This window comes from Lonchura striata, chromosome 8 (assembly GCF_050655825.1).
Source record: "Lonchura striata isolate lonStrDom1 chromosome 8, ASM5065582v1, whole genome shotgun sequence".
NCBI lineage: Eukaryota > Metazoa > Chordata > Aves > Passeriformes > Estrildidae > Lonchura > Lonchura striata.
In genome coordinates this window covers 23,617,502-23,644,964 of record NC_140710.1, presented here as the reverse complement: position 1 = coordinate 23,644,964, position 27,463 = coordinate 23,617,502, and the positions used below count along the sequence as shown (strand labels likewise).

At 39.1% G+C, this 27,463-nt stretch overlaps 3 protein-coding genes across 19 annotated transcripts in view; 1 reads left to right on the top strand and 2 right to left on the bottom strand.

Annotated features, from left to right (window-relative positions):
- Positions 1–1,595, bottom strand: part of RC3H1 (ring finger and CCCH-type domains 1) — a 58,256-nt gene extending 56,661 nt beyond the window's left edge. For all 12 annotated transcript variants that reach the window (XM_085585973.1, XM_085585976.1, XM_085585978.1 and 9 more), the window contains exon 1: positions 1,457–1,595. The gene's annotated coding sequence lies outside the window, so the exon portion shown is untranslated. The remainder of the gene's footprint in view (positions 1–1,456) is intronic.
- Positions 995–23,689, top strand: LOC146766778 (uncharacterized). Of its 6 annotated transcripts, none has more exons than XR_014956927.1 (4): positions 995–1,851; positions 3,373–3,468; positions 5,245–5,323; positions 21,357–23,689. XR_014956927.1 is itself a non-coding variant. In XM_085586013.1 (3 exons), the coding sequence occupies exons 1-2, from the start codon at positions 1,169–1,171 to the stop codon at positions 3,452–3,454; spliced, it is 765 nt and encodes a 254-aa protein (XP_085442139.1). In that variant the 5' UTR covers positions 995–1,168; the 3' UTR covers positions 3,455–3,468; positions 5,245–11,540. The 6 variants fall into 6 exon arrangements, 2 of the variants coding, with proteins under 2 accessions (XP_085442139.1, XP_085442140.1); XR_014956926.1 differs by lacking the exon at positions 21,357–23,689 and adding an exon at positions 11,406–11,540; XR_014956929.1 differs by lacking the exon at positions 3,373–3,468.
- On the bottom strand, positions 10,800–27,328 carry UCHL5 (ubiquitin C-terminal hydrolase L5). Its single transcript, XM_021525092.4, has 11 exons — positions 27,208–27,328; positions 25,863–25,926; positions 23,685–23,790; positions 16,378–16,503; positions 16,232–16,293; positions 16,024–16,154; positions 14,673–14,736; positions 13,516–13,618; positions 12,989–13,102; positions 12,714–12,812; positions 10,800–11,401 (listed from the first exon to the last, which is right to left on the bottom strand). Exons 1-11 carry the CDS (start codon positions 27,287–27,289, stop codon positions 11,357–11,359), a joined length of 996 nt encoding a protein of 331 aa, XP_021380767.1. The 5' UTR covers positions 27,290–27,328; the 3' UTR covers positions 10,800–11,356.
- Between the last annotated feature and the right edge of the window lie 135 nt (positions 27,329–27,463).

The following is a 27,463-nucleotide window of genomic DNA, read 5'->3' as shown; positions in this document are numbered from 1 at the left end:
CTGGGAAAGGAAAACGTGCCTGATAACATCTGCTTCTATTTATGTTAGTGGGAAGCACAATTTCATTATCAGCATTGTGTATTAATGCATTGAAGAAAGCCATGGTGCTCCTGGTGAAGCTTAGAAACTGGCAATAATGTACAAACTGCTCCTGAACACGGATTATTTATATAGCCATGAAGTCCCATATTAGCTTCATTGACTTCAAACACAGCAATACAGACATTTATAGCTGACAAAATTAACCACCTCCACATCCTCATAAGCCTGAAAGAAGTAAGAAAACATAAGTTTAGGAATACATTAACTTCTGCCTCAGAGTATTCCTGTATTATCTCACATTTCTATAGCCAAATAATGTGAATAGAGTATAAATGCTGCATTTATCTTCCAGCAGAGTCACTAAATAACAGCACAGTTACAATGATTAAAATAGCTCAGTCACAATCCAGGTTACTTTGAACCTTTTAATTATTTCTGCAAATTTTTAATTTTTTCCCCCACTTCAGCCATTTTCAATATGGCAAAAAAAGACAGAAAACCGTAGCTTCTACTGGAGGAACAAATGATTTGTCACTCGCACTTGACTAAAACGTATAAAAATAAGACACACTCCGGACAAGAAGGCATGTAGATGTAAACAAAACATTCGTAATTCCTAGGAGAAAAAACCAAAACCTGCATCAGCTCCCTGCTTTAAAAGAAGACAGACCTCACAATGGCTTTTGAAGACAAAACCTGACACCAGGACATTCCCAACCATCAAAGCAAATAAAATCCCAGCTATACCAACACCGCACCCCCGGCATGAAACCCTACCCACTCTGTGGGTGTAATCCAACAGCCAAAACAATGCCAGGGTGGAAAAACTAGTGCAAGTCAGGGAGATCCTGTGCGGTTTCACCATCGTTTGTCCCCATGCAGAGGGAGCCGCGGCCACCTCGCTCTTCCCTCAGGCACGACAGACAAAAGAGCCACAACCCAGGGCGGCGAGGTGTCCCGGGGACGGGTAGGGCTCTGTCATTATTTTCCCTCCGTCTCTGTTGTTCAACGCGACACAGGGACGAGTTTTCTCGCGCAGAGGCAGGCAGAGCCCCAGGAAAAAACAACAGCAGGCAGAGGGGGCACACAAAACCCGCCTGTCCCTCGGCCGCCGCAGCCTGAGGCGATGCCGCCTCTCCCCACCCCCAGCCGGACCCAGCCGCCCTCCGCCTCTCCCCCCGTCGGGCACAGCGAGCCGCGGATCCTCCCCGCCCGCCCGAGGCGTTCGGAATCGAGCCCGGCAGGAGCCCGAGGCCTGGCAAGGCACAAAGTCACGGAATTGTTACAAGTAGAAAACACCTCTGGAAATCATCTCGTCCCAACGCCCGCCCCTCCGCCTCCTTTCTCGGCAAGGCGGGCAGAGCTCTCCCGCCCTATTGTTCCCCGCACCCCGCGGCGGAGGCAGCGCACTCACCACGCGGGCCGGGCTTCCTGCAGCGCCCACCGGCCCCCTCAGCTCCGGCACGCCGGGGCTGCCACAGCACCCTGCTGCTGCTCCTCCAGTAGTACACGCGGGCCTCGGGGCAGCGCCGCCATCGCCCGCCGCCGCCCCGCTGCCACTCCGGCAGCGGCCATCTTGTGCGTCGACTGCTCCTCTCACCGCCCACCTCCCTCCCTCTCCCCGCACCACCCGCCCCTTCCTGCGCCCGCCTTCCCCCGCAACGGGGACGCGGCCGGACGGGGAGAACGAGCCGAGTCACGGCCCGGAGCCCGTGAGGGCAGGGCGGGGGAGCTGTCGCCCGTCTCGGGCAGGGTACCTCGCGCTCCCTCAGGGACGGTCTCCGATGTCAGATGCCTTCCTCCTTTCAGGTGGGGTCTCTTTCCCCCCCTCCCACCTCCTCTTGTCATAGCGGGCTCGGGGGTGGAGGTCGAGGCTTTTCACACACGGAGTGGCTCCTGTGTTTTGGGAGCTTGCTGAGGGCCCCCGCCCGCCATTTTCTCTCCCTCAGGAGCCTCTGTTGACGGACCCTACGCTTGCCTCATGCCATCACACCTTATTGCTTCAAGCCGGTTACTTGTCTTACTTCAGTGAAAAATAACACAAATTAAGTTCCCTCTTACGTGGCCGTGCAGGGCAGAGCTTTAGGGGTTTTCGTGCCAGTCCCAAGTGAAGGTGTAGAGATGGATTCGGTGCTGGAGAAGGTCCTCCGTAGCTTTGTGTGCTGCAGGACACAAATCATCCTTAGCTTTAACCAATACCACAGATAAGATGTTTTGGGACCCTCCAAGCTTTCCTGTGTCACAGTCAGATACAGAAGAAATTTTAAAACGCAGTTACAGAATGTCTTGCAGTCACTTATATTGCAGCATTTACTAAGCACGTACTGACAGTTTAAAATTGTTACAAGAGCTAACTATTGAGCATCAGGATATTTCAAGGTAACATTCACTTTATGCCTGTTTATGAGAATATTAATATGATGTAAAATTAAAAGGAAGCTATATTTAAAGACTAAAAATGGTATTCAGTGGTCCCATTTTATTGCCCATCTATTTTATCACATCTATGCCCAGCTAAAGGCTCTGTGGGATCAATCCCGCTGTGATGCCTTGTACAGGATGCTGTGCAGGGAATCAGTGCTTTTCTATTTTCCTTTAATAACATTGTAAGGAGCACCCAGTGTATTATTGTCAGTTCAGCATCTGAAGTACAGCACTGCATCACCTGGAAATATAAATAGGACATTGACAAGTCAGAAGTAGCCATGCCCAGAGCCAGGGACTCAAGAGACCAGGCCTGCAAAAGAAAGCCTGGGTTGTGACATGCAGACAGAAGACACAAATTTCTACACACAGAAAAAAAATACATAGGGGAAGGTTACTCTTCAGCTTCTATTTCTGACTCTTGTACTGGCCATAGACAGATTTTCATTAACTTTACAAGAAATGTGATGCTAGTAACTAAAAGTGTTATTTCTGTCTGTTTTACTAAAGAAATAATCTCTATTATTTAGGCTTTTCCACCAAAACAACCTTAATATTAATCAAGGATCAGTGTTGAAATAAAATAGTATTAAGAAAAGCTATTAATTTCTGAAAACAGAGTTTTCTAGCCACAGTCAAAGGCATTGCGATCTTATGAACACAGAAGATTAGGATATTTACAAAGAGCACCTTTGACTTAGCAAAAGCTTTACTATGAGCTAGAAAATAAGTGTAAATTGGAAATGGCCAAGGCCAGACAAGACAGGGCTTGGAGCAACCTGGTCTAGTGGAAGTTGTCCCTGCCTGTGGCAGGGTTTGGAACAAGATGAACTTTAAGGTGTTTCCAACCAGTTTGATATTCTGTACCACAGACACTTTCCAAACAATAATTGCCATCTTTTGCAGATGCCTCTTTAAATGTTACAGTAGAAACATGAACCTTGTTGGAGTTGTCAGTGTCCTGAGTAGAAGCAGAAGATGGCATTAGGAATAGCTAAAATGGTAGGTGTTCTTTGCAACCTTGGTTTAATGTCATAGAAGCTGGAAATGGTCAGGGCCTGAATCCTGTTACTTCCCAGTTTCTAGCAAGTGACTGTACAGTGTTCTGATGTTCTGTTCAGTCTGGGTTTTAATATTCCAGTCTGGGGACTTCTACCACTTTGTCTTTTGGTTCCTGTATTGTGGAAAGGTTTCATTTTTCATGTAGTTTATGTTTTCCCTCAACATTTAAATGCATTACCAGTAGGAACATGCTAACAACAATTTTCAGTACCATGGCATAGGTTACCACAGTAATACATGGCTGAAATTTAAATAAGGGGGATATGAAACCACCTATTGTTCTTATTATGTAACACTGCACAAATGAGCACTTTAATTCTCAAACTCCACTTTAGACTTCCATCAGAGTCATGCTTTTCTAATGTTTATTCTTCATTATGTTTTCTGAAAGTTCAGAAATTTGTAGATTAGCTTGTTCTCTTGTTGGGATCTGATCCCAGTAGATAACTTAGATTACTTTTAGTGTCTGCTTTCCCCAGTTATGCAGCATTTCTTCCTGCATGATACACTGCTTTTAGCATTGGAAACACAAAATGTTATTTGTCTTTAGGACTGCTGTTTTCAAATATCATTTCAGCTTATCATTAAATCAGCTATAATTCATCTCCACTTATTTACGTTGTTCTTTCTTTTATGTTCTTAAAAACCCACAGGAATGAGTTTTTCTTCTACTGCATATAGTCTCAGTTTTCAGTTCCTTTGTCTCTTTTTTCCCATCCAAAAGGGGATAATGTGTAGGCATGATTCTAAGATCTGACATTTGTGTCCACACTAGTAATGTTCTTCAAATTATACATTAAAAATTACTTCCCATTTTAGCCTCTATGACTGAGAGAAATACCTAAAATACCAGTATGACTGTCAAATGGTATAATCTCACCATTCAATTTTTATACTACTCCTTCCATATAACTGCTCTAGAGCTGTGGTACCAGGATAGCTGTCTTTAAAAAAAGAAATGTGTGTTTTTTTAAATGTCTTGGCAGTGTTTCAGTTTGCTATTTTAGTTAGCAATGCGACTTATAAAGCTGATAATAAAGGAAAAATTCTCATTCTGAAACCTGTGATATCAGAATGGAAGGCAAGAATTAAATACTTCTTCAGGTGGCTGCAAGCATTTCACACAGTGAAGATTCTTGCTCAAAAACCACAGATTATAAAAAAGAAAATCCTTACCACATGATGCTTGACCATCATGTTAAAACCATCACTTTATCAAACCTTAAATTCCTGCACTTCTATAAAATTCCACTGACAAAAGCAGAAGACTGTATCCATATCCAACATAATCATTGAAAAAGAATCTGATGTTCATTAAAGAGTATGCTGAATGTCATCCAAGCCATGGGATACAGATGCTACTATTGGAGCTAGTTTATATGCTTATTTTAAATAATAAAACACTGTTAGCAAAATACAGCCTTACACTGTGGACATGCTCAGAATCTCCAACAGAACACACAAGGTATCAATTTCTGATGTATAAAAGAAGCCTAGAGGATCTAAAGGAATGTGAAGTCAATATTTCTAAAATGAGCGTTCCTCCTTGAAAGCTTCTCTCCCAAGCATTCACAAATTCACATTTTGCACAAATAAATAATACTATATAACCCACCAAACATCAGATTGGTTTAATTTTTTTTTTTGCAGTTCTTTGATGCTGTTCATAATAAATTTGTAGAATATCAATACAATTATTAATGTTTGTGTTTCCAGCCTACTTGGAATGCAAAGGTCTATGTAAGTACACTCTCTGACTGCAGCTGCTGTGAAAAAAGAAGAAATTACAAGGAAGGTAAGAAACTCTGTTTTTATTATTAGAGCTTTCACTTCCTTAAGCATCCCATCTCATCATCCTTGTCCCACTGGTGTTGTGGGATGCAGAATGGTGATTCAGGACTATGTGCCCCAGATTCTCCTCCTTATTGCTTTTTTTACTTACATGTCATTGCCTGCTTTGCTGCATTCTCAGACCTTCCAATGTCATTCAGCACATCTCCTCTCTTTTTGGGATAAAAATTTTGAAGCAACAGAAAGTACAAGAATTTGCAGCAGAGCAAGTCTGTAGTTACACTAGGCAGAGCAAGGCAGAGGCAGTACCACACCACATCCTTGTCACTCCAGTGCCCTCTGCTGAAGTGACCATGGTGTCCCTTTGACGTCTGAGTCCACTTGGGCAGGGGCAGGAGTCTCTGCCAAGTCCCACATGCTGCCACCTCTTTATCTTGCACTTTACTTCCTTGCTGTATTTCTTTTTCTATTCTGCCTCAACAGAACAGCAGAAGTGTGATCCCTTATTTCCTTTCCTTGCTCCAGTGGTACTTTGGTTGAAATTTGTTCTTTTCCTTCATAGGATTGCAGCATCACATTTTACAGCAGCTTCTTAATGAGCTTAGGAAGGTAACATATACATTGGGATAATAAACAATTAAGACAATTATATTTTGTAAGAATTCCAGTGTGTGTGTATAAAGCTGAAAAACACCTAAATTAACAAGGTAATTTTTGTTCCTTTCTGGCACGTGTACTCATGTACTATAAAACTGGGAGAAAATGAGAGACAGGTAAGGCAGTTAGTACCTTTGCTTAGCTGCAGGTAAACCCATAGCCTTATTCTTGTTTTGCAGAGTAAGCAAAATTGTAAAGGTTAAGCAACTTTTCATGTTCACATAGCAAGGAGTGGCAAGATGATGAATGGTCTGGCCTCCTGTTCCAACCACTAAACCTTGTGCATCCTCCACTCTCATGCAAGTTACTGTAATTACATTATGACTAAAGTGCCATCTGAATAATTTTACCAATAAATTTCCCAGGGAAAGCACTCTTACCACATGTAAAAGGTAGGACAGTCTTACATCTCTGTAATCACATCACATTCCTGCAGTAAAAGAAAATGTGCTGGTGGTTTCCTGGAATTATCCTTGCTTTCTGTTATCCCTAAAGACTCCAAGTTTGGACTTGGAGAAACCTGATACAAGACAGGACTGTCAATTTCCACAGGAAAATCAAGGGCCAACCTTAGCTAATCCTAACACATGAATAATTGCATAATACATGTTTAGGTGTTTTTATATTAGTGTGGATCTCAAGGAACTGCTGCTTATTCAGATGTCAGTTCTCAGTTTAAAAACTATGTTGTTCAGGAAGTTACAGAGGGACATGTTTTAAACTCCTTAGTGGCTTTTCAAAAGAGATATGTAAACAAAAATCAAATTTGTAATACACAAATATATATATGTAATATACATATTTTTATATATGTAGCTGCAGCATATGCTGGAGAAAACAGTTCAAAAAATATTATTGTCAGTGAAAACCCATTAAAATTTGTTTAGGTAGGCTGAGATTATTTTTTGGAGATAATAGCTGTATAGTAATTTCTGTTAGTCTTTTACCAGATTCTACATATTATGTCTTCTTTGTCACGCATACATGCAAACCCCCACCTTTTTAATAAGAATTTCCTCCTCTAATTTTAAATTTCTTTTCAGCACAGTATGCTCAGTTTCCTCTCATTACTGTACTGGTACAAAGCTGTTACACATCATTCTAGCAGTTCAGTTTCAGCAGGAAACACTGAAATTTCTGTATTGTAAATATACAGTACAGTTTGTTCCTGTTGTGTATATTCTTCTGGTTTTGGTAAATTTTCATCAAGAATTGCATCATTAACCCTAACACTTAAAGATTTTGTTTTAATTTGATATTTCAACTATTATTTTTTGAACTCACCTGAGAAGATGACAGATTTTGTAAAAAGAAGTTGCTATCTTTCTATTATTTATAAAAGATTTTTTCAAGCTTTCTTTAAGGTTTTTATAATCTTTATGTCATCATTATGACATGTCATAATGTTCCCTACTCTTCTTTGAGTCTAGCAGGTGAAAGAAGCAGCATTTAGAAAAGAAAAAAAAGGAAAATCATTAAAGGATATGTGTAAGTTGAGTGAAAGTTAGTAACATTGGAATTTGGTCTTATTACAAGACAGAAACATATAGAAAGAGATAGTATTTGTGGTTTGGTGAGTTAGCTATTTTTGATGTTGTTTTTCTACATAAGCTACTGACATAATCGCTAAATAAAAAATAGTGAAAATACCAGAACATCCTGTGAGCACAGATAGAGCTTACATTGTGTACACATTTTTGAGATATTAAACTGATTTATTTTTAGCAAGTGTCATCAATTTCTCAGAGATGAATCGATTATTTTTATATGCTCATTGAGGCACATGGAACGCACAAGTCTTAGTCTGTTAACAAATGCCAGCTATTTTGAGAAGAACACTTTCTCTTCCCTTAGGGAAACTTCTTGTTCTTGTACATAAGGCCACAGTATCTCCAGTCTGTTTCTCCCCAATGTTTCTTTGGTTTTGCTAGGCAGACATGTAGCATCCCATGAACTCTCCCACCTCGGTCAATTCCCAAGTCATCAGCCCTGGCAATGGCAGTAGCTACTCACCATAGTCAGTCCTCCTGGGGGAAAAGCAGTTTCCCATTTGGACTTCTGTGCTGCAACTTCCTCAGGTTTTTCCTTTCCCTGCCCCTCACTGGATTGGTATCCCTTGTGGCCACCCTCCTCTCCCTGGAGACCAAACCCCTCTGCCCAGCCCTTAGCTCTGCCCCCCACCCCTTCTCCTTCTTAAACTGTCTTCTCCACGTGGTCGTTCTCTTTTTTACCTCGCTGGGTTCCCTTCAGCCACATGTGATATCCTCCACTGGAACAAAACCCTGCAGAAAGCCTTTCTTGCCTCTATTGCTGAGCCAGCTGCAGTGAGTGTTGAGTAAGGGTCTGGCTGGGTTGCCTAAAGGTTATCTCAATTTGCTTTTCCACAGGAGAGGCTTGTGGGGGACAGATTATAGGCAGCAGCAACCACTACTCCAACACCCAAATTTTTAGACGTTGTTACCTGCATGAAAAATATGAGCCATAAAATAACTTACCTTCCTTCTGAATCTCAAGTCTTTACCACTTGGATGTATTTAGACTTCAGCAATTCGATATCAGAAGGTTGTTTATGTGGCAGTTTATTACAGACTCTCCCACGCAGCTGTTTTTCTTACCACTGTTTCCATTAATATTGTGCTCTCTGGAAAGAAAAAAGGAAAGAAACGGAGTCTCCTGTATTTTCATACACAAACCCCACCTTCTTCTTGGACTTCTTCCCCCAGGAAGTACATAGGCATTTATACACTTATTTGCATAATTAATAGACAAGATAAAATTTTCTACCCTACATTGATGAGTCAAACACTGAAAAGCAGTTGAGGGCAAAACGGTCATTCACTGATCTCTCAGGTGTAGCTGCTAAAACTCACAAGGTTTGGGAGGCAGAGGCTGAAACCAGCTGTACTGGGTTTGCATGGCCTGGTTTTTGATAGCATGGGGAACTGTAAGGATGGCTTCCATGAGAAGCTGCTAGAAGCTTCCTCCATGTCTGGCAAAACCAATCCCTGGTGGCTCCAAAGATGTAGATGATGCTGGCCAAGGCTGGGCCAATTAAAAATAGTGACAATGCCTCTGTGACAGATGTAAAAATAAAGAAAACAAAGTTGTGCAGTTATAATCATGGCTGTGAGAGGAACAGCAGACATCAAGGGGCAGTGAAGAAGGACAGGCAGGAAGCGTTTCAGGAGCTGGAAATGAGATTCCTCAGCAGCCTGTGGAGAAGACCATGGTGAGGCAGCTGTGCCCCTGCAGCTCATGGAGGTCCATGGAGATGCAGCATTCCACCTGCAGGCCATGGAGAAACCCCATGCCAGAGTAGGGGGATGCCTGAGAGGAGACTGTGACCCTCTGGGAGGCTTAGCAATCACTAAGAACATCAGTGTTACCAGTATTTTTCTCATGCTCCACCCAAAACACAGCACTGCACCAGTTAACAAAGGCAAAATGAACTATCCCAGCCTAGCCACGATCAACTTCATGTCCAGCTCTGCATTCATGTGATGCTGTCCTAATAGACAAATAACTGCCTTTAAAGCCAAGACACATATTATAAAAAAATGGTTCTACACCTTTGGAAAAAAAAGTAAAAAAAATTTCACAAGTTTGATCAGAAAAACATTCATAATACAACAGAAATCACTAGTTTTGAAATGTTTCACTTACACATTAGACTAACAAATTTTGTTTAAATTTGATCTTTACATCCATCCTTTTTTTGGCCGTTCACAAATCCAGAAAGGTAGCTTGCAATATAAGTTTCTTAATTTCTGAAACAATTGCTACTAAAATTTGTTGATAATTGCAAAAATAACCATCTGCTTCAGCAAAATTCCTTTTCCTTTTGTGTCCAAGCACACCAGTAAGAGAATGAAATTACTTCAGTATAAATTTGTCATCTAATATCAGATTGCAAAACTTGTCAAGGATGACAGCATGCAGCAGGAGTCATCAGACTTAAAAAGACACACAAATATTTTCAACAGTTTGAAATGGAGTTTCAAATGTAATTTTAAAAGCAGAAATGTCTCTTCCTCTCTAAGAGTCTGTGTCCTTGGACAATAATGCTGCAGTGACTTACTAAAGTAAGAAATTCTCACAAGAGTTTATGTTCTCATTAACCTAGTCAATTTTGTACAAAACACAGATATGGATCTCAGGTTTCTCTAAAACAGAGCTTACCTTTCCAGCCACAGCAATGACTCAAGATCCTTCCAGCAGTGAAAAGCATAGTCTATGTTTTACTTCTTCAGCCAAAATTTTATCTTGTTTATATAAATATATATATATATACACAAAGCCACAGAATAACAGATAACAGAATGTTTCATATATTTTTCTGTTTCTTATCTGAGTCTTTTAGGAAGAAACTGGAAATTTCTAAACAAACACATGTACACTGACAGTGAATAATTCAAACTGTGTGTGTTGTTGCAATGGCCTGTTACTATCCATACCAAAACAATTTGTTCACAGCTCACATGCTGCCTGCAGGACACCCAGTGAACTCCATTGCCCAGGTATTTCCTTTGCTCCATAGGACACAGCTCAAGCATCTTCCACAGCAATGTTGTCATTAACAATAATCTTCCATACACCCTTTTTCCTTATATTACTTCTCAAAATTAATAAAAAGCAGTGCTTTAAAGACTTAAACTGAACATACTCCAGAAGAGGAATACCTTATATCCAAGAATATTAAATTCCCAAAACAATAATGTGCCTTCTTTCTACCTCAAATTTAGAATGCATATACTCAAAAAAAAAGGCTGATTACCTCCATATCCTAATCATCTTATCCCATAATAAAATACCACAGAAAGAAGTTTGCCAAAATAAAAATGGGAATATTTATTATCTTTTCTACTAAAGCAATGCAGTTCTTTTGAGATTATACATTGGTCTTTGCAAACGTTTCTACAGCTGAATTAATACTTTTCCATTTTGTAAAAAAATTACACATACATCATAAAAACAAAGACACAGGCTATGTCACCGAACAACTGGAAAGGATTGTAACTGTTAGTAGGGATGAGCAAAGAAAGCTCATGCTTATACTTAAACCTCTGGCATTTGTATCATTATCATGTTCAAGTGGGACAAAATGGGGACATTTTCCTTGCACATTTCTGGGTCCACTTCCCAAGCTTCAGACAGACTGTTAAATACTGAAGGTGACCAGGAGAACTTAAACATTGCTCAGCAGTACTACATGCACAAGATGCAGGGGAAGAAGAGTCGGACCCATGCAAACAGTACAAGACAAACCATTACAACTGGCAAACGTGCACTGGACAAAAATTGACGTTTATGAAAAGCTTTATTTGTTGTCATGAAAATAGTATCAGAAGCAAGTAACTGTATGTGTTTTGCAAAGTCATCTTCATTTGGCCTCCTGAGCTTTCTTGGCATTCTGTTTTTCTTTCGCCTAGGAAACAAGGGGAGATAATATCAAGCTTTGACAAGATGAAGGTCATTCTGGAGCTGTGAATGACTATCCATTACATTTCTGAATATTAAAAATATTCTGGAAAAAGAAAAAATTAAATGTAAATTTGGACCCTTCAGAAGCATCCTACTACTATTTTACTAGGTTATTGTATAAGCCCTTTTAAGAACAAATACAGGTTTAAATAAATTATGCAAAAGAAACTGAGATTAGGTAACTTCCATAGGGGAAAAGCACTATTTTAAAAACATAATTTAAACCTTCCTTTTTATACCTCTATACCAATTTCATTTAACATAGAAAAACTCTTCCTAATGGAAACATTTTATGTCACAAGAAAAGACCGCATTCAGACATATAGATTATCAAAACTGAACTCTGAAATGAACCAAGATCTTAATGGTTTAGATCTTACAAGTAAGTGGAAAAAACTCTCATAAAAGTTCCTGTCAAAATATTTGCAGACAGATTCTCTTTACTTATATCAATCATAAACAGTTTAAATTGGTAAGGATCTGGCACTTTCTTCCTTGTGAATTTACTTAAGAAACAGATTGGGCAAGAAGAGGGGACAACTCAGAAGCAATACCGGCCAACAACTTTCTGTCAAAACATTAGTTAACTCTGAATCAGGCTGCTACTTGTTACCACTCATTGAAGTGAACAGAACAGCTATTCTAATTCAGAGATTTAGAATTAAGATCTGTTACCACCAATTCAGTGGTAATTTACTTGTGAAAGCAGCTTGACGGGTGTTATCAATGACTTCTGTTAACATGAAACTGGATTAAAACTCCACAAGTTACTCTCTTAAAAACTACGAGCCTGCAAATGTACCTTCCTAAATAAATCCAGCTAAAGAATGTACTCATTAAATAACACAGAGCTCTTTTTTCATTATACTAATTCAGAGATCCTTTCTCAGTGAGTACATAATCAGGGATCCTGCCTCTGGCACTCAAGCATAAGTGCACACCAGCACATAGCTGAGTAAAATTCAAGTAACTTAACCAGTGTTTAATAACCTTGCCAAAGTGGCAGACACACTTATTTATTAAAGTTCTGTTAGCTGTAATGTAGGAATACAAACCTTAGCAGTAAATCCATGTTAATGGCTAGATACCTTAGAAAGGGGAAACCCAAGCCAGTAAATGAGCACAGGAGCAGGGACAAGGGAGGGACTGAATTCCCAGCACTGTGCCACGGCTGCCACAGGACTGCAGGGAGCTGTCCCTGGCCAAAGAACTCGGAAAAATAAATAATAAAAATAAATGACATGGGCAATACTCACTTTTTCTACTAATGGTATTAACTGCTGGTGCTCTGCTAGAGTCTTTAACAATTCCATGATGAAAGGCAGGTAGTTATGTTTTCTTCTAATATTTTCAATCTAAAAAAAAAAATTAAAAGCTTTAACAGAATTATTTTATAGTTGAATGATCTTCTAGTCCCCATCCAGTTCCTTCAGATTAATTGCAAAGCTCCCATATATATATATATATATAAAAGCTGGCTTTATCTTACAACTGTTCCAATAATTTAATCAGAAAAGCAAAGACTACATACCTTATATCTTTTTAATTTTTGGTTCTCTTCTTCAATTAACATCTGGTATTTTGCAACTTCTGATTGTATAGAACTCAACATATTACTACTTTGATCTGTATCCATGGGCTCCTCCTTCCATAAAACAAAAATTTAAATGGATTATGTTACTCCATTTTTAAATTTTACTTTTTTGAAAAGCAAGTTTTGTCTCAAGGGTATTTTTATCACAGAAAATATTCATTTTTGTTTACCATTATAGGAACATAGCAGGAATTTCTGCAGTTAGTTACAAGCAGGTACTGGGAAAAAAACCAGTTCCAGCACCATAGCAAATGAGTCAAGGGCAGAAAGTCAAAATGACATGGTCAACACTATGCTGAGTGCTCAGAGCTGCAGCACTGAGTGCACCCACACTGCGGTGACAGATCTCCAACAATCACTCACTGCTTTTTTTGCTGCTGCTCCATTGACAGCAAGGAAGGGAAGTAAAGCCAACACACAGAACTATCGGGGAATAATTTAGCAATTTAAATTCCATGGCCTACCTGTGCCAGTTGCTGCTGTAGCTCTGCAATCCTCTGCTCATATATCATCTTTCTGTCAGACACAATAGCCATCAGGTTAAATCTTATCTCACCTTCACTGTATCTAGATGAGGAACAGTAAAACAAAACAACAAAGACAACCCGCTTTCAAAATTAGTTACCAACATGACAACTCAAAAGCCCCCTCCTTGATTAAACTTCATGGCAACAAAATTTTAAATGGGTCTACTAAATTAAGTTGTGCTACAGATCCAATCTTGTTACAAAATAAAATCAGACCACAAATTAACTCTATCCAGTAGGTAATCCCTAATTACCTTCTTTCACCAAAATTTACTATTCCTGTCTGTGGTCACAAAACAAATACCGAAACTGTCCAAAAATTAAAAGAAAACACAATAACAGAACTTACAGAAAATGCTTCACACAATAGTTTTTACTTTCTCATTACTATTACATGTTAGAAAATATTGGAGACTTTTCCATATAGTGTGAGAAGTACATTCAACAATTAGACTAGCAGGCCTTTTGGAGGTTAAATTCTCCAAAAATAACTGTTCTCCTTACAAAAAAAAAGTCCTCAAGCAAAAATTTAGAACTGTTTTCTACAAATGGCATAAAATCAACTTTATTTTTAACGAATTTGGGACTGCAGTTTGGAAACACAGTTAAGAAGTAGTAAAGTTCCATAGTTTTTCTAGCTTAAATTTCCAAGACAAGCCATTCCTTAAAAAAAACTTCTGATCTCTAAATACCAGCTGTATGGACAGAATGGCTATCTAATAATTTTAAGTGCATAGGCAAATGTTATTCATATTCATGACACTCTTAGCTTTCACTCACAAAGATCCACAGCTGTGTAACAAATAACAATCTTCTTTTCCAGAGCACTCGTAGGATCTCTCTTCACTACACAGACACCTACTTGGTTTAATTATGCAGCAGCACAGTGTATTTGAGATTTATCTATCATCATCACATTTGCCTCATGTTGGGCAACAGGTTCTCAAGTCACACAGTGATATGCATAAAGAAATGATGCATAAGTGTCATTGCTTAGAAATTCAGTGGAAATCCTTTAAGTGAAGGAAGGTAAGACTATGGAATTTTTAAGCATAGTTAAGGTGCTATATTTTAAAGGCATCACAACCATTTACTTTTGTATGCGTTTCTCTATGACGGGCCGCACTGCACTTATCCAATCATCCTGATGGCATGCACCTAGGAAAAACACAGGAAAAAATTCAGTATCATAGCAAAATTTATTTCGAAGTCAACTCATATAATTCAGGCTTATGCAGCAACTTCAGAGTATATACCAGGTTTTTCCTTAGCTACTGCAATCTGAAAATATTCAGGAGATTTTTCAGCAGATGGAAGATATTTTATTAATAACAATAGTTAGCTAATGCAGTGACCAAAGCAATGGAACAAAGCTACAATTAAGGGCATAACCACCTAATGTTTGTTACTCTGATAACAAGAAATAATGGGGTAGGGGAAGGTATGTTACATAAGATTTTTATGACACAAGGGAAATTAGTTGGTATGACAACATTGAAGTAGACAGCAAAGGAAAACACTATGGACAGGTACAGCTGCTTAATATTAACTCTTGATTTTCTCTATGTAGATGCAATATAATGTTAAAAAGTCAGACAGAAAGAAAAACCATAAAAGGATATATAACACTTGATTTCAAGATATATGACAAGATATCCACAGGTGATTTCCTAAGTTAAAAATGTCTCTCCTGCAATTTCAAGACCTTAAAGTAAATTTAGAGATTCATGATCTTGTTAGCACACAAATGATGTTACTGTTAAGTCTGAAGACTGTCCAGTATCTCTAGACAGGCTAAAGACAAGATTAGCAGCAAGCCATTGCTCAGCCTAAACGTAAATAAAATTGTCAACAACTCTGGGAAAACACTCAGGGAATGGGGTGTGGAACATGTTCTTGTTGACAATGACAGGCAGTGCAGAGCTTTTCAAGACTCAACAGGGCACACATATCTCAAGAAAGATTAAAGAATAATAAAGACAAACAGAAGCCTGTCTTACAGAGGACAAAGCTATTTTCTTTTAAACCATTAGGAAAACACTTGCTATCTAAGAAGAAAGAGGGCAGTGTGTAAACACAAGCCACATAACAGAACAAAAGTGTCTGGAGTCATCTGTATATATTCTCCCTTTATGTAAACTTTGGTCTTGCAACAAAACTATCAAGGTTTAGGGATTGTGAGACCTGATCATTTGATTACGAAATGAAAAAAAGAGAGCATCAGAGACGTGGAGGAAGCAGGGAGAAAATTGTATTTTCAGACCAACAAAACTAAAACAATATAAATGACTGCAAGGAAGTACAAACCTATAGCACATTCAGAAAAAATTCAAAATATTCTTTGTTTTAATAAATAATTTGCTTTGAGCCTGTAACATATGACCAATTTGTTGCAAAAAGCCATTGTTAAAATAAGGGATGTTTAGCAAAAATGTAAAATGTTACCTAAATCAATTGGTCCTTCCCTTAAGCCGTCTAGCTCATATAGCCTCCCATTAACAGGAACATAGCTTACAAAGTGAAAGGCATCTTCTTCCTTTGCTGAAGACTTTGCATCAAACTCGAACATCTGTTGTCTGCAAAGAAAATTTTAAAATCTCTGAGATTAAAAAGGATTTGCTCAAATTTTGGCCAGATTGAAAACATAAGTTACCTGGCAAAACTGTTGTGAACTTGCCGAATCACTTCTGAGTTGCTCAGTGCCAAACCTTTCATCTGAAAGGAAGTAACAGAACACCTGTAAACCACCACAGCTGTAACACTGTGACACTCAAAATGCAGAAAACAGTGGTCACTCACTGCAGCATCAAAGCTTTGGGAAAATTCTTTAAATTCTGACAAGGTCTCTCCTAGATGAATGTCTTGATGAGCACAGTTTAACAGCACACTTACTATGGCTTGAGTTGCACAGGCATTATTTATGACCTAGAAAAAAAGCATGGAGAATTTGGTCAGTGTTGGTGATAAAAGTTCACTCCAAACTGTGTTTGTTTTTGTTACACACATAGACTTTCTATGCTGATTCACATTAGAGATACACCCTAACACAGACTGGAATTGCTGCCCAGGTAACTACAGAAAAGCCCTTGCTATAATAAAATCAGCTCTGCATGGCTGTCATATACAATTCACTGATAAAACATATTTCACAGCCATCCTCAGAAACTGTGATTCCACTGCCTCACCATCTCTCTAAAGTGATGAATTAAAGGCATAGAATAAAGGCAAAAATCCTTGGATCCCTGTGGAAAAACACAAAGTAATATTCAAAACAAGCTGCCCAAATTGTGTTATCTATGCCTTAAAAAAAGTCAACTCTCCCAAGAAAAGTCCTTCAAATAATCAGATCTCCTACTAGGAGTAAGAGGTCAAAAATTTAATTTGAAGCAATAAAACACATTATGGAACTTTAAATTTTTATTAAAAGGTTTTATTGGACAAAAAAATTCAAGTATTCTAGGGATAAACTAATAAAAGTGTTCCAAGATGTAGATATTGTTTAAATGATGGTTAGCTGAATAATATATTTGTCCAATATAACTATACTTTTCAAGTAAAAGCTGCTAGTTTGACACTGTTACATTTCAGTGTTAAATATTCCACTTTTAAAAAATATAAACAACCCCTTTTGTATGAAAGCCATGTCTTAACCAAACTAAAACAGTGTATTTAAAGAAAGAAGCTGCAAAGATTATTAAATATAATCTGAGATTTACCCAATGCGCTGTAATCACATAGTATGAGGCCATAATACAAGACATTATATTAGCAGTTTTTTCTCAGAGAGCTATAGGTTAGGAAAGAGTAATGAATCATTAGTCTTTGAGACTATTCCGCAATTGGAAATGCTACTTAAAAGTTCGAGAGAGAAGGTGAATTTTGTAAAAAAAAATGAAAATTAGTTTAGGGCTGTGAATGTGAAACCACTTCCAACAAGAAAGGAGGGAAAATAAAAAAGAAAACCCAAGCAACCTGTTTTGCAATCAAGGCTAGTCCTAACAAAGGAAAACCTAGTATGTTAATACTAAAAGCCATATCATAAATTTATTTTCTATACTTCAGGGTGTTCTCAGTTCAGATTATGTATATATGCAGATGATAAATAATAAAGCACTTCTTAATGTAAGAAAAACACAATCTTAGTTGACTTAAACAGTAATTAAGGGAGTCAAGTGCACATACAGAACAGATTACAGCAGCCAAAACTGAAATGAAACCAATTGCAGGTACACAATCTAAGGGCTCGAATACAAGATGCAAAATAAAGGATATACAAGGAAAATAAAGGGCAGCAGAAAAATAATGAACCAGCAGCAGAAAAATTCCAACCCCCAGACCAGCAGAACGGCATACTTTGAATTACACTGTAACATAGGAAAAAGAACTAAAGACTCTTTGAGATACAACTAAAGAATGATATCAGAGACAGTGGTAAAGTAGTGCTAGCATGAAAGCAGGGAAATCTCAGGAGGACCAGAGTGGGTGAAGCTGATGCAGTGTAATTAAGCTGATAGAGAAGCAAGAGAAGGCAAGAACATCTGTGTTGGCACACTGTTAGAACAGTGCTGTTACAATGAAGGCAGGGTCACTACAGCACACTGTACTTGAAAATGATAATTAATACACAGCATTATAGGAGGGACAGGACTAAATGACAACTAAATTTGCTGAAAAATCAAAAAGGGACAATCAGTTGCTCTCTTTACACACAACTCAATAATGGCTTCAAAACAAGGAAGAAATTTACTGAGATTTTGTGCCTCGAGGCAAGATCAACACAAACTGCTACATAGCAAGATACGGAAGCTTGAAACAGAAAATAAAATCAGAAGAAAAGTTAGACTTTGCAAAGAATTAATTGGCTCATCAAATATTGGCCCTTAAGCATATTTTGTATCCAACTGCAGCATGAGACAAATCTGATGAAGTATATAGGGATCAAGCTAAACAAAGTCTGACTGCTAGAAAACAAAAGATGTGGATCTGAGGGCAATGGCCTCCAGCTGTTGAAATGAAAATACATTCTGGAAATACATTCTAGCACTTCAGTCAAGTAAGAGGCAGGAGTTAAGGAAAAGGCAGCAACAACAGTCCTGTAGCAGAGGAATAGAAGGAAATGCAGGTGATGTGCATAAAAATCCAGTGTGTTCCTGGATGTAGATGACACAGGAGAACACCAAGATGGAACAAGGGAATCTCTAGCTAGTGGTGGCTCACAGGCAGGGTGAGGAGTGCAGAGTGATGTGATTGCAGGACCAAATGCAGACAAGTGTGGGATTTATTTGTCACACAGACAGCGCCATCCATGCACACAGCCAGTCCAGCACTGCTCCACACACAACCGAGAGAATCCTTCAGCATACCATCTCTAATTCCCAGTGTATCTCTTACTTAGTGTGCCTCAGCATTCGCAGAAAACATGCTTTGCATTTAGGTAGCATAATAATAAATGCAGGTTGTTCCCAAAAGATTTTTATTTGGACTTGAGCATTTTCTGTATTTGTTCAGAAATACCAACACTTGCTTGGGTATTTCTGTCCAGGAAGTCTTGGTGAGGTATTAGATTGATCAATATGCAAGACTTCAACTTAAAGCAGACCCACAGTTAAAAGATTTTGCATGCAAAAGTTCAAGGTGTATTTAACAATATTTCAAAGAAAACATACATACACAGGAATGTATGAAGAGAAGATTGACCTATCCCTAAGTGAAGCTCAGCTTAAACCAAGGAACCACTTGATTAGGCTGCTCTCTAAGTATGATGTATTACTTCCTAAGCATGCACCTTTCTCTAGGGACCAAATCCAACCTTCTGGATCAACTTTAGGCAGAAACACTTAAAATTCTTGACTCACATCTTCTATCTGATGGATTATGTATTTTGCTTTTCAAAAAAGCTGTGGACAAGCCTGTGCTGCAATTGGTAGTATAACCAGCAAATCCCTGGGCTGCATTACTAAACATCTCAACATTACAGAACAGCTGGTTTTACAGAGCTCAACATGAAAAATTCAGCATTAGCACAAAGTTCCACAATTTATTCTTTTTAGAAACCCAGTATAATTTTGTTTTCCATTTAACTTGTGTTTGAGTAAAGATATAATCTTTCTACAGCTATATTCAGTTACTGAAAAATCTCATTTGTTTCATGTCTTGAAGTTGCACTCCTGGTAAGTTACCTGTTATCCCAAACTTAGCTTTAACACAGATATCTGGTCTATCTCAATGTTAGCCAATCTGAAAGGGTCATTTAAATTTCAAATCAATTAAATACTAGAAATGTAAAAAAAATACACATGCTTCCACTAGTGCCATGAACATAACCAGAGACCAATGCTTTGTTATTAACAGTATAATTTATAGGCTACTCCTTCTGAAGGTATTCCCAATTGATGAAGTTAATGTTCTGTCATGACAATGCAAAATAAAATAAATACATGGCATCTAAGAAAGGCAGGATAACAACAGTTCCATACTAAAAGCTGAAGAATTTATTAAACGCAAAAACAGTAGTTTCAGGTCTGCAACAATAGCATTCCTTTTTGTCCAGAGACACTTCTGCAGTGCTCAGCAGAGAATGCAGCTCCTCCAAAGAGTGTGGCAGGGAGCTGAATACATTGAGCAGCTGCAATCATGTATCCATTGTGTGTGAAAACAACACCAAGGGCCCACTGTAGCAACAGAAATCAGGAAATTCTGAGTTAAGGCTGAAACTGTATCCTTAACTCACCTCATTGTGCCTATGTATCCTAGCTCAAAGGGTATGTAAGATCATCCAGAGTTCTGTGGCCTCAACTAGAGGACCAAATCATACCTAGGCATAACAGGGAGGCCAAATTTAACATGAGTGCACATAAAAGTGACCATTAAAAAACACCCCTTTAATATGCATGCATACAAGACAGACTTCAAAATTCAACTCCCCAACAGTCATGATTTGACTTGGACCAAGACCTAGTCTCAATTTGGAATTCAACTACAACATCACTATGGAAGGGGAAATGAGGAAAATGTGAGCATGCACAAGCTTCTTACCAAAACTGTGTTTCCTAGTGCAATTTTAAGATGTTTTACTAGACCGTTTTAGAGCTGTAGTCTTTTACCTCTAAATAAAGTTCCCCACAAAGAAACATTTTTTAAGATTGAACACATAATAAAGTAAAACAAAAACAAAGTTTATCTCCTCTACTCAAATCTTGTTACATATTAACAGTAGCCTCCTCTTGCTCACACAGGATTCAGAAAGACATTTGAAAACATGCCTGCAGTAAAACCAATTGTACCAAACGTCTTTAGATGGGAACATTTAAAATAAGAAAATGTGTGAGAAAGGAAAGAGAGGAAAAGATGTGTTGAGATTTTTCAGACTCCAGTGTCATAACAATTTTGAAAATACAGATCAAGAGATCAGTAACCTTATGTGTCATAAAAATTGCCCTAACCAATCTATTTGTTCTGGGATTCTAGCCTACAAATGAACGTAGTGTAATTTTACATCGTCACTTTTGTAATGAAGAAAAAGGTCTTCTGGAAAGTGAGCATAGAATTTGGCTTAAAGCATACAGAGGAAATAAAAGATACACATGAACCCAGTTGCATGATGGCTGGGAGGACTTGCTCTTTCCTGATACAAATATTCAATACTAATGCTCATCTTGCTTGTGCTCCTGGGTGACTCAGGATTCAGACTGTGGTTTTGAGAAGTGCAGTAACTTCAGCACTACCACAAAGAACAACCTGTTCTCTCACTTACCTGTTACCAGTTTTGTCCTGTACAGATTCACTGAACAGACCCATCTCACAGTACAGCAGAGACCAGCCCAGATACTATGCACAGAAAACTGCTGGGGGATGAACTTCACTGGCTCACAGAAGTTCACTGCACCTGCTCTCATCAGCAGCAAATCATAAGATCAGACACTTGCTCAAGAAAACACTCTAAGTCCTCAAAACATTGCTTGTCAAGTTGGATTTCTAACCCAGGCTAACTTTCTTCAGTATAAAAGTAACCAGAGCTAAGCTAGTTTTAAACAAATTTCTCCAAAATATTCAAAGCAGTTTCTTTCTTTTGATTTTTAATAATAATTTCTCTGTACCTATTTCTAGTTGTTCAGTCACAATAGCTCAGTCCAGGTAAAACTGAATTGATATGAAATACAAGCATATATACACCTTCAAGGAATGTTTTAATTTTGCAAAGTCACTGCACTTGACTGACAAATAACACTAAAAAAAGAAAAATATACTAATTCTAAATTTTTTGCAAATGACTTTTGAAGCATCTATTCCACGCCATCAAGTGGCATAACCAGGCAGTACTATTCTAAGAGTCAACATTTCTAGAAATTGCTTTGCATGCCAAAATTAAGAGTAATTCCAGCACTCCTATTTAAAGGCAGCAGGTGAAGGAAAGGAACAATGAAAAAGGAGGTTTCAGCTTAAGAGCACATTAAAATATGAGAGTTTCAAAGAAAACTATAGAATAAAGAAGACTTTTCATTGTTAGCCTTTAATTTTGTGGGGCTTGTTATCAAATTTAACATTATCCAAATTTTGTGATATACATCCTGCAATCTCATCTTAAGCTCAAGAAATCTCCTCTTAGCTATTGCCTTTAAACACAGTGTCAAACTTCTAAAAAGGGAAGCAGGGGGAAGAGGCAAAAGAAGAGGAGCAAGCAGACAAATGCCTTGAAACTTTTCAGTATTCACAAGAACAGCAATTCTAGGACAACCTCAGCCACTCACAGGAAACAAGATGAAATCCCTTGAGTGAAGGAAGATTTACCTTGACTTTCAAATTAAAAAACACCCTCCAAAAAAATCCCTCTCTAGATTCCAATCAGAGCAATTTCCTCCCACCACGTAACTACTTTGTGAAAATTACATCAAGGATTTTCTCTGAGTTCTTTGCCTCATGGCTGCTCTTTAGCTACAGCCCATGGCTACTAATAGCATCACAACCTGAAACAGTGTCTATGAGAGTTATCAAACTATAAAGACAATTAGCAAACTGCTGCTGATCACTGCATCTTAAAAACAGTGGGCAGTGGTTAGGAGGACTCAAGAGCTACAGCAGGGGAAGAATGAAGAGAATCAGTATTAAAAAAGCAAACTCACAACAGCATGAAACAGGAAGGCAATTATAAAAGGAACAAAACTGAAGTGCAGGTACACAGTGGCCAGGATGGCTATTTACATTGTTTTCCATATTTCCATACTTTTAACTGGAAGTGTGTGGAGATTTTTTCATATCCTGAAATTTACATTCAAAGCACTTCTGCATTTGTGGTGGGAAATAAGAAAAAACCCAAAAAAAAAAAAAAAAAAAAAAAAAAAGCCCCAACATCCCCACCCTAAACACCCAAACAGCTAAGCTATGTAACAAATCTTCACAGAGATCATAATAATTTGCCCTTTGATATCAATGTTTTGTAATTAACACCCATATTAAATACTTCTTTCATCCTGATCACTTTCTCTTGATTTTCTTGTTTCCAAACAACACACACAACAGTCTGTTAACTAAGACAAAATTTCAGTACTACTCTCTATTTAATAAAACACAATGGATTACATCAGCTAAACCAGTTTTCCTGTTATTTCTAATTTAAATTCACCTTTTTGATTTGAATACTTAAAACTTGCATGCCAAAATGGTTTGTAAACCCTTAAAGGAAAGCATTATCCTACATACACTGCCTCAGCTTCAGACTATTTGAGAAAAATAAGATATAAAAACAGGACCAAAACAAATTTCTTCCAACAAGCTGTTGAAAATGGTTTCAAAGAAAGTAAATAGCTCATCCTGCTGGGAACATTTACCAAGTCACTTCTACTGCGCAGAAGACTGAGTTACTTTATGGGTGAGGGCTGACAAATAAATAAGAGCTTTTTTCTTCCACAGCTGCAGTTTTTGTCTGACTTGACAGATCAAACTGAATTGCTTGCCAATACACAGCTCCTACTCTCAGAATTTGTTGAAGCTATTTTACCTTGCAAAACATTGATTTCTGTGTATGTATTAACAAAAAAAAAATAGCTTTTTTTGTTATTAAAGGCTATGTGTCCATGACATATCTAAAACAATCACTGAATTTCTCATACCTGCTTAGCAAAAAATATTGTATCCAGTCTGGAATCCTGGACAACAGAACCCGCTGGCTCCTCTCCAGGCTGCCACTTGAAGAGAAAAATCAGCCCATGTACTGGCCTGAAAAACAAAATTTATAGGAAAAAGGTCACTAGTAATGATGAAAAATATTAAAATTGTGTGTTATGTAGTTTAGCTGTATGCTGATACAATAATTCTGTTAATTCTTTCTAAATATCAGGAACTTGCACTGAAATTTTCAGATGTGCTCTTTTAATTAGGCAGAAGACAATCTGGGCTTCTTCCTGCAAGTGCTAAACAATCCCAATCTGAATTAGCATTCAGCCACTAATTTTCAAAAGTCAGGACCAGTTTGCCTGGTTACTTCACCTTTTATAATTGCAGAACTCTCATTTGAATTGGTTAGTGATAAACAGCTATCAAAGCATTTGTCAGTCATGTACAAGAGCAGGAGCAAAAGTTTGGTAATCTTTCTGAACACAGATGAAATACCCAAAGAGGAACTCTCCCAAAACTTCATGCTTTGAGTTATCTCACCAACAAGTAAGAAAGACCCAGTTGTCTCTTCTAGTAAAAATATGTCTTGGCTTTCAGACTGCATGCCTTGAATAGTAAACAGCATTTACTACACGTTGCACTGTATTTAATATTTCCAGAACACAAAAAATTATCAGGAAAGAAAATAGATCTTAAAAAACCCTTCAGTTACAGGAAGACAAAAACTTATTCATCAACTTAAATCTAAGGTCATCACCAAAAGAAGCCACAAATGGTTTCTCTACAAAAGACAAACATACACCCATACTGCATAAGAAACTTTTCCTAAGCTCTGACCAGAAATCTGAGATTTTTTTCAAATTCTCTCAGTGGACCTGTGTCACAGCTCATGTCACAGTTGAGATGGCCATGGCACACAGAGCATCACCATACAATTTCAGAAAGTTTCAACCTATACACAGTAACAACACAACACTTCAGAAGGCTGCAAGCATCCACCCTTCTTGTTCTTTAGCCCAGCCTTCTATCCCCTCATGTTCACACATTGCACTGTGTGCCTCTGTTCCCTTTGGTGGCTGCTCAGTGCCCCTGGGCACTCCCTGGCTCATTGCTGTCAGTGCTGCTCACCTGCTCCTCACAGCTGAGCCCACTGGGGATGAGGCTCCCACAGCCCCATCCCAATCACCACAAACTGTGTGCCTACAGACCTGCTGTTTAGAAAACAAAAATTCTTGTACATTCTTTTACTCCCAGTGTTTATACATTGTGTAAAATATTGCAGGTGTAAATGGGAAGGGAGGATGGAAGCTGGCCATCCCTCAGGACTAGAAAAACACACGTCTCCCAGGATATGCAAAACTAGCACTTAATAAACAAACAGGTAAATGTTCTGATGGTATAGACAACAAATAAACCCATTCATAGGCCACATTTCTGCCATTCAGTTGTTGCTTGTCAAATACCTTTGGTCAAGAATTCTAAAAGTACATCCATCCTATGTACCAATTCCTGCATCTTTTAAAAGATTAATCCTACAAGTATTGATATTTGCACAAGATACAAGAGTATGATCCAGATTAAAAGATATTACCCTCTTGAAATCCTGTATTTAAACATGGATAACAACATGATTACACATGGACAAAACGTTAGAAGAATTAATGTTGCTTAATGAGGGCAAAATTGTTCCACATGACACCAGTCATTATCAGTTACAAAAAATCCATTTACCTTAACATCGATATGGAAGTGGCTCTGCAGGAAAAATTAGTTACACAGGTATCTAAGTACCAGAAAATAATTTAAGACAACAAAGGCAACATCATAGGATGTGAGGAGGGAGGGAGACAAAGCAAGGAACAGAAATTTGCCCAAGAATTTGTTAAGGCCAGCTAATGGAAAAATCATTAGAAATCTACTTCCACATTCTAGCTACTATGAGCATTTCTTTCAAAACCTGATTAAGCTAGATTAAGTACCAAAGCATTAATAAAAAGCAATTTACCCGCAAGTATGCCATTAAATCAAAATCCTACTGAACTTCTGTAGAAGCTAAAGGAAAAAACACAAACACAAAAGTCCCCAAACAAAAGATCCACCAAACATACACCTGAGTTTAGTACACATTCTTTCAAGGACTCCAGACAAATATGATTAAGAAATATGTGCCTTACTTCAATTTTTCAAAGTTCTCTGGCTCCAAACTCCATATTTCTTCAACTTGTGCTCCTCTACAGCCTGAAATAAGGAAAAAATACATGTTTCTTCAACTAACTCATTTAAAAAGGTACACAGCCAGTAAAGAGAGACTTATGAAAGAAAACACAAAGACATGATGTAATATTTACAACTGGTATATCCAGGCTATGGAAAACTCTATCTGTGGGATTTAACAGACCTTGATTAAAAAAACCCAAACAAGACAGGCAGAGAGAAATTATTTCAGGAAATTCTGAACCTGTGTACAGCGATACTGTCTTTACAGATGGACAGAGTTGCATTTAAAAAAGGAGAACAGTTTAAATATCTCTGATCACTTCATGTCCTTTACTTAACTGGAAACAATACTCTTTATAAAGGCATTATCAACAAGCCCAAAGCAGAACTTTAAGCATCTGTCTCCAGACAAAGGCCTATCATAGTAGACCAAAAATGCTGTACACTCAAGCAAGAGATTTACATAATACAGAGCCCAAAAGGTTTAGTATGTGGAAGTTTCATTTATTACCTAAACAAAAACGTAAAAGAAGCATGTCTGGACTTTGCTTCTGAGAAAAAGACACAACAAACTATGAATCAATGAAACCTGGAATAAAATAATTTTGGTGCTTTGGCTGAGAATAACGTGGCTTTTGTAATAACCATATATTCACAGTTTCACCAGATATGTTAAACACAATTCAACATAAAATTTAGCATTCTGGAAGGCAAGGCAGCTAGTTGCAGGCTACCCAGCCACTACCGAGCCCCATAGCTCAGCCTAGGCACAGTCCCTTCTCCATGCGTCCTTACTCCTCTGTAACCCGAACACCTTCCCAGGAAATCTTAAATTTGATATTCGGAGGAATTTTTTCAATGGGCTGATGAGATATTAGAATGGGCTGCCCATGGAAGTGATGGAGTCACCGCCCTGACAGTGTTTAAGGAAAGACTGGACATGGCACTCAGCGCCACGGTCTGGCTGACGAGGCGGTGTCGGACGATAGGCTGGACTCGATGCTCTGAGAGGCCTTTTCCAAGCGAAAGGCCGCTGCTCCTGCCCAGCCGTCCCGCAGCACAGCAACAGGAGCGGGCCCGAGGGCCGGGCCGGGCCGGGCCGGGGCCGGGCTGCCCGCGGGGCCGGGCCGGGCCCTCACGGAAGCCGCGCTCGCCGCCAGCAGCGCGTCCCGCCGCCCTCCCGGCCCGCAGCAACCGAGCCCCGCATGCCCTTCCCGCCGCAGGAACAGCGGGCTCGCACCAGCGCTGCGGGGACAGCCCCGCGGAGCCCCCGCCACCTGCCCGGCCCCGCTCGCCCCTCACCAAAGCCCTTGATGAGCTCGGTGAAGACGCCCGGGTCGCTCTCCATGAGGCACCACTCGCCGGCGCTGCTGCCCCCGGACATGGCGGCGCTGCCGCCGCTCAGGCTGCGAGGCCGAGCCGCGCCGCTCCCCTCCCGGCAGGCCCCGCGCCGGGCACGGCCATGGGGAGGCGGGGCGGCCGCAGGAAGCGGCGCCCGGGACTGGATCCGGGGCGGCGGCGGCGGCACCGCCCCGGCCGCGGCAGGGCCGCGCCGCGC

What these genes read in the sequence shown, in the direction of transcription:
- LOC146766778 (XM_085586013.1), top strand. Translation starts at nt 1,169, where the DNA reads ATGCCGCCTCTCCCCACCCCCAGCCGGACCCAGCCGCCCTCCGCCTCT. An exon ending in AGATGCCTTCCTCCTTTCAG is followed by an intron (nt 1,852 to 3,372) that starts GTGGGGTCTCTT and finishes CATCTTTTGCAG; the next exon opens with ATGCCTCTTTAAATGTTACA.
- UCHL5 (XM_021525092.4), bottom strand. Translation starts at nt 27,289, where the DNA reads ATGTCCGGGGGCAGCAGCGCCGGCGAGTGGTGCCTCATGGAGAGCGAC. An exon ending in CAATATTTTTTGCTAAGCAG is followed by an intron (nt 16,504 to 23,684) that starts GTATGAGAAATT and finishes CTTTTTTTCTAG; the next exon opens with GTCATAAATAATGCCTGTGC. An exon ending in GTTCACAACAGTTTTGCCAG is followed by an intron (nt 16,155 to 16,231) that starts GTAACTTATGTT and finishes TTTTCTTTGCAG; the next exon opens with ACAACAGATGTTCGAGTTTG.